General features: G+C 43.6%; 1 protein-coding gene across 1 annotated transcript in view; it reads right to left on the reverse strand.

Moving 5' to 3' along the window:
* The window catches only part of LOC112080921 (fibronectin type III domain-containing protein 1), a 44,321-nt gene that overhangs the window by 22,207 nt on the left and 15,240 nt on the right, over positions 1–6,874 (reverse strand). Inside the window, exons 6-10 of the mRNA XM_070442757.1 lie at positions 4,672–4,789; positions 4,213–4,400; positions 2,353–2,460; positions 1,667–1,861; positions 143–1,365 (exon numbers count right to left, since the gene is read on the reverse strand). Of these exons, the coding sequence (XP_070298858.1) occupies positions 143–1,365; positions 1,667–1,861; positions 2,353–2,460; positions 4,213–4,400; positions 4,672–4,789 (1,832 nt within the window). The remainder of the gene's footprint in view (positions 1–142; positions 1,366–1,666; positions 1,862–2,352; positions 2,461–4,212; positions 4,401–4,671; positions 4,790–6,874) is intronic.

A 6,874-nucleotide genomic window follows, 5' to 3' on the forward strand; every position in this document is an offset into this window, starting at 1 on the left:
CTCTCCCTCTCTCCTCTCTCCTGTCTCCCCTCCCTTCCTCCTCTCTCCTGTCCTCTCTCCCTCTCTCCTCTCTCCTGTCTCCCCTCCCTTCCTCCTCTCTCCTGTCCTCTCTCCCTCTCTCCTCTCTCCTGTCGTCTCTTGCATCCTCCTCTGAGGGATGTGTAGAGGATATGGTCTGGGAATTGGAAGTGGGTTCTTCTTCTTTTGTGGCCTCTGCCTCTGTGTTTTTGTAGTCGTTGTGGTCATTTTTCTCCTGGTGGTGTGTTGAGTCCTGCGCGTTAGGAGTGTGTGAGCCGTGAGTGTGTGACGTTTCAGGAATCTTGCCTCCAGTCGATGTTGAGGCGGACCCAGGTTTGCGGAGTCCAGTCAGAACTCGGCCATTTGGATTCCCTCGAGACAGGATCCCAGGTTTCCTCCTGCCGTAACCATATCCACGGCCCGGCAGAGCAGGACCCCTACCCACAGAAGGTGCCTCGGCCTCGGGCTCTGAGATGGCCTGCTCTGGGGTGGAGGTGGAGGGTTTGGTTTCTGTGACACTGGGCTGGTCATAGGTGTTTTTACCCTGGGCGTAGTTGGTGACCGCATCATCTTTCCTGATGGCTGCTGACTCCTGGCTGTGGGATGGGCTGGAGGACAAAGAGGAGGAGGAGGAGGCACTGTCCATTTCTGCATTCTGTGTCTTCGGCTGGATCACTGACCCTAAGCCTGATGTCCGGGAGAATTGCCGTCGACCAGAGTTGATGCGTCTACCGGAGACAGGTTTGCGGAGAGGGTAGGAGGGTTTGGACGATGATGAGGAGCCCTCTGATGAGGAAACCTCTGTTTTGAGGCTGGGGCTAGAGGTCTCATCTACAGCTGGATCCTTCCCTCTCCCTCTGCCATGGCTCCTGTCCTCCTCCTCAGGTTCAGAAGGAACACCGTTGTTCTGAGTCAATGCTTCTTTCTTCTCCTCCAGAGCCTCGTTAGTGAGCCTCTCCTTCTTCTGTTCTTCTGGATTGGGTTCTGTTGTTTTGTACTCCTCCTGCTGTTCATTCTCTGTTTCTGTCTCTCTCCCCTTGTCTCTGGCTGAAGAGGTACCGCCTCCTAGTTGCTGATTGGTCGCCCCCTTCCTGACTGTGCCCCTCACATCTGAGAAGATGCTGTGATAGGAGCGTGTCTGGGTGAGTGGGCGTGTCCGTCTGGTGGCGGACGGGGAGGATGTGGTCTGGGTGGGTGTGGTCAGCTGTTCGGTCACGGTGTCTAATTGGAGGTCGGTGTCATCGTCATGGTGACTGTCCTGTTCGGTGGTCCGAGAAGGTGTGTGGCTGGTTCTACGGCCTCCCTGGCTCTTGGAGTGATGAGTTGGCAGGGAGGCAGCGTTGTTGGCTGACAAGTAAGATGGAGTATTAGTTAAGTGTACAAACCATTAGGACATTAGAAATGCAACTATCAACACACACACACACACACACACACACAACACACACACACACACACACACACACCACAACGACACCACAACACAACCACACACACACACACACACACACACACACACCACACACAACACACACTACACACAAACACCACACACACACACACACACACACACACACACACACACACACAACGACACACACACATCACACATACCCACACACAAGCACGCACAGTAGATGTGGCTTACTGGTGCCACGAGGTACGGCCACACTGAAGGCTTTGGTTTGAGGGCCCTGGCCCCTCCTGTTGGTGGCCCTGATCTTAAAGATGTAACGGTCCCCAGGCTGGAGGCCGTCTACGATGGCTGAGGTGATGCTGCCGCGGTATGTCACTGACTTCATCCCAAAGGGTTTCATGGCAGGAGCATAGGACATGATGTACTCTGAGGGGAGGAGTACCAGGATCATTACATAGCACCAACAATGTATGTGTTTAATAAAACTGAATCAATAAATTGATGTATAATGTGGTTTAGTATTGATGGATTGATTAAGTATTTAGGTGGGGCTTTGATTGATCAATTGAATAACTGATGGATTCATATTGATCAATTAGTTGACTGTTTGACTGTTTATTTGTCAACACATATTTGACGAGAGATACAGATGTACAAAGCAGGAAATGCCAAGTTGTAGCGTATTAAACATTTTAAAGTTTGTAATTTCCACTTGTAAGTGTCATACCTGATTTGCTATAACAAAAAATGTATCAACCACTTCAACAATGTCCAGTAGTTATAATCCACACAATAATTCACATTTCCTTTTGCTGCATGATTATTTTCCAGCTATGAGAAACTGGTCAAATGAAGATCCTACATCTGTACAGTGAAATCATCTACTGAAGGATAAGAGAGGAGTGTCATGCTCTGACCACGTATCCTCCCGTTGGGTTCCTCAGGAGGGTCCCAGGTCGCCGAGACGGCGGTTCCCTTCCCTCTCAGCGCCTTCACGTGAAAGTTCTCTGGAGGACCGGAGGGAGCTGAGGAGCACAGAGGACAAAAGGGATGGGATGAGAAGGAATGCGTACCGAGAGAGACAACAGAAGCTAGGAGAAGAGAAGAAGGAAAGTGGCTACTTGTACAGTAACAGTACTGTAGTTCCTGCCAATAGGCTTCAAATAGGGAAAAACTAAAGTAAAGTTTGCAATACGTTTCCAGAGAACACACCCCGGAGATCCTCTAAGGAAATTTAGACTAGAGCTCCAAGCAGCAGTCAGGCAGGCTGTATGAATGCTACAATATGAATGCTACACTCATAACAGAATATACTGTATGACTCCAGTATCCAGGATCAGTTAAGGGAGGATGGGAATGATATACACTAACTGTGCTGAATTATGACATAAAGCAATGAGATGGAAATCACAAACTGGCAGAGGTTTTCATGAAGGTATTTTATTAGATCCCCATTAGCTGTTCCAAAAGCAGCAGCTACTCTTCCTGGGGTCCACACAAAACATGAAACATGACATAATACAGAACAGAAATAGACCAGAACAGCTCAAGGACAGAACTACATAAATTATTTTTAAAGGCACACATACAGTAGCCTACATATCAATACATACACATATTCCATCTAGGTCAAATAGGGGAGAGGCGTTGTGCAGTGAGGTGTTGCTTCATCTGTTTTTTGAAACCAGGTTTGCTGTTTATTTGAGCAATATGAGGTGGAAGGAAGTTCCATGCAATAAGGGCTTTATATAATACTGTATGCTTTCTTGAATTTGTTCTGGATGTGGGGACTGTTTAAAGACCCCTGGTGGCATGTCTGGTGGGGTAAGTGTGTGTGTCAGAGCTGTGTGTAAGTTGACTATGCAAACAATTTGGGATTTTCAACACATGAATGTTTCTTATAAAAAGAAGAAGTGATGCAGTCAGTCTCTCCTCAACTCTTAGCCAAGAGAGACTGGCATGCATAGTATTTATATCAGCCTTCTGATTACAATGAAGAGCAAGATGTGTTCTGGGCCAGCTGCATCTTAACTAGTTCTTTCCTTGCAGCACTGGACCACACAACTGGACAATAATCAAGATAAGACAAAACTAGAGCCTGTAGGACTTGCTTTTTGGAGTGTGGTGTCAAAAAGCAGAACATATTTTTATTATGGACAGACCTCTCCCCATCTTTACAACCATTGAATCTATATGTTTTGACCATGACAGTTCACAGTCTAAGGTAAGGAGGGATTGAATGGAACAATCTGTATTAAATATGAATCAACGCCAAAACCTATGATTTACCCTTAAATCTTTCATTGTATGACACTGTATGACTCATGTGACTCTTTGGAAATTTAAATAAAAGAAAATAGCAGCTTTCATCAAGAAAATACAATTTTCTCTCTTAAAGGGGCAATCTTATAGAAACCCATTGATTCTTGAATGTCATTTATGAATGCCTCATGAGCTTAGTTCAACTGTCATACAACATCAGAAAACAAAATATAACTTTGTTTTACTCCAATGTTGTAAACAAAGTAAATGTAAATAAACACTGTAAAGCCTCATAACGTGGTTCAAACTATAATGTTGATATCATGGATGGTCAGTCCATAGTCTGTCTGTTAATCTGAGAGTGGTTACATCTCCGCAGCCACATCACTAATCCCTTTAACAAAACAGTCGCTTTTGTATTGTTTGAACTGTAGATTGCCACTTTAAAAGATGGGAAATGACATTGAAGACTTGGGGTTATCCTTTCTTTTCAGACAGGAAGTTAGACAACCTACCCGATTCTGGGGTCCTCTGGAACACAGATGTGCTCCACTTGCCATGGTTGTCTCCCTTGGAGATGCGGACAGAAAACTCGTACATCCTGTCAGCTGACAGGGTATCTATCAGCAGCCTCCTCTGGTTGGTCTCCTTGTACTCCCATCGAGCAGACTCACCCTTCTCCCTGTACTTCACTGTGTAGTGTCTGGAGAGGGGAAAATAGATTATATGATCTCTCTCTCTCTCTCTCTCTCTCCCTCTCTCTCTCTCTCTCTCTCTCTCTCTCTCTCTCTCTCTCTCTTTCTTTCTCTCTCTCTCTCTCTCTCTCTCTCTCTCTCTCTCTCTCTCTCACTCTCTCTCTCTCTCTCTCTCTCTCTCTCTCTCTCTCTCTCTCTCTCTCTCTCTCTCTCTCTCTCTCTCTCTCTCTTTCTTTCTCACAGACACACAAAAACACACACACACTCTCTCTCTCTCACCTGGAGCCCCCAGGGAGGACCTTCTCCATCTCGATGGACGGGTCCACCCAGCTGATGAGGACAGACTGAGGGGACATGACCCTCACGCTGATGTCTTTGGCCTCATGCTCCTCAGGCTCTGTGTGGGGGATACACAACACACAACATGGTCTGGAGGTCTGCAGGTCTAAGCACAATGAACTGAAAATAAGTTACTATACTCTTAGAAAAAAAGGTTCTATCTAGAACATAAAAGGGTTCTTTGGCTGTCCCCATGGGAGAACCCTTTGAATAACCTTTTTTTGGTTCCAGGTAGAACCCTTTTGGGTTCCAGGTAGAGCCCTTTTGTGTTTCAGGTAGAACCCTTTCCACAGAGGTTCTACCTGGAACCAAAAAGGGTTCTCATATGGGGACAGACGAAGAACCCCTCCTGTACTCCCTCTTCACTCATGACTGCAAGGCTAGGCATGACTCCAACACCATCATTAAATTTGCCGATGACACAACAGTGGTAGGCCTGATCACCGACAACGACAAGACAGCCTAAAGGGAAGAGGTCAGAGACCTAGCCGTGTGGTGCCAGGACAACAACCTCTCCCTCAACGTGATCAAGTCAAAGGAGATGATTGTGGACTACAGGAAAAAGAGGACCGAGCACGCCCCCATTCTCATCGACAGGGCTGCAGTGGAGCAGGTTGAGAGATTCAAGTTCCTTGGTGTCCACATCACCAACAAACTAACATAGTCCAAGCACACCAAGACAGATGTGAAGAGGGCACGACAAAACCTATTCCCCCTCAGGAGACTGAAAAGATTTGTCATGGGTCCTCAGATCCTCAAAAAGTTCTACAGCTGCACCATCGAGAGCATCCTCACTGGTTGCATCACTGCCTGGTATGGCAACTGTGCGGCCTCCGACCGCAAGGCACTACAGAGGGTAGTGCGAACGGCCCAGTACATTGGCCCAGTACATGGGGCCAAGCTTTCTGCCATCCAGGACCTCTATACCAGGCGGTGTCAGAGGAAGGCCCTAAAAATTGTCAAAGACTCCAGCCACCCTAGTCATAGACTGTTCTCTCTGCTACCGCATGGCAAGCGGTACCGGAGTGCCAAGTCTAGGTCCAAGAGGCTTCTAAACAGCTTCTACCCCCAAGCCATAAGACTCCTGAACATCTAGTCAAATGGCTACCCAGACTATTTGCATTGTCCCCCCCAGCTCTCCCCCTCTTTACACCTCTGCTACTCTCTGTTGTCATCTAAGCATAGTCACTTTAATAACTCTACCTACATGTACATACTACCTCAACTGACCGGTGCCCCCGCAATTTGACTCTGTATCGGTACCACCCTTTATATAGTCTCGGTATTGTTAGTTACTGCTGCTCTTTAATTACTTGTTACTTTTATAACTTATTCTTATCCGTATTTCTTTGAAACTGCATTGTTGGTTAGGGTGTTCATAAGTAAGCATTTCACTGTAAGGTCTACACCTGTTGTATTTGGCACATGTGACTAATCAAATTTGATTTGATTTGAACCCTTTTTTCTAAGCGTGTGCGTTACTGAAATGTAGTCTGTTTTTACATTGCTATATGAGGAGAGGTGTTGAAATGGTGTAAAACTCTAAAACGTGTGTTGTGTCATGTGGTTTGAGTGTTGTAATAATATAATATAAGAATATAAGAATGTAATAATAGAATACAATATAAAATTGTAATAATATAATAATGTATTAATTAAATATAATAATGTAGCAATATAATAATGTAATAATATAATAACACCATATAACAATATAATGATGTAATAATGTAATAATACAATATAATCATGTAATAATATAATATAATCATGTAATAATATAATATAATCATGTAATAATACAATATAATCATGTAATAATACAATATAATCATGTAATAATACAATATAATCATGTAATAATATAATATAATAATGTAGCAATATAATAATGTAATAATATAATAATGTAATAATGTAATAATACAATATAATCATGTAATAATATAATAATACCATATAATAATATAATAATGTAATAATACCATATAATAATTTAATAATGTAACACTGTAATAATACCATATAATAATATAATAATGTAATAATACCATATAATAATATAATCATGTAATAATATAATAATACAATATAATAATATAATAATGTAATACTGTAATAATACCATATAATAATATAATAA

This window comes from Salvelinus sp. IW2-2015, unplaced genomic scaffold (genome assembly GCF_002910315.2).
Source record: "Salvelinus sp. IW2-2015 unplaced genomic scaffold, ASM291031v2 Un_scaffold16586, whole genome shotgun sequence".
NCBI classification, from domain to species: domain Eukaryota; kingdom Metazoa; phylum Chordata; class Actinopteri; order Salmoniformes; family Salmonidae; genus Salvelinus; species Salvelinus sp. IW2-2015.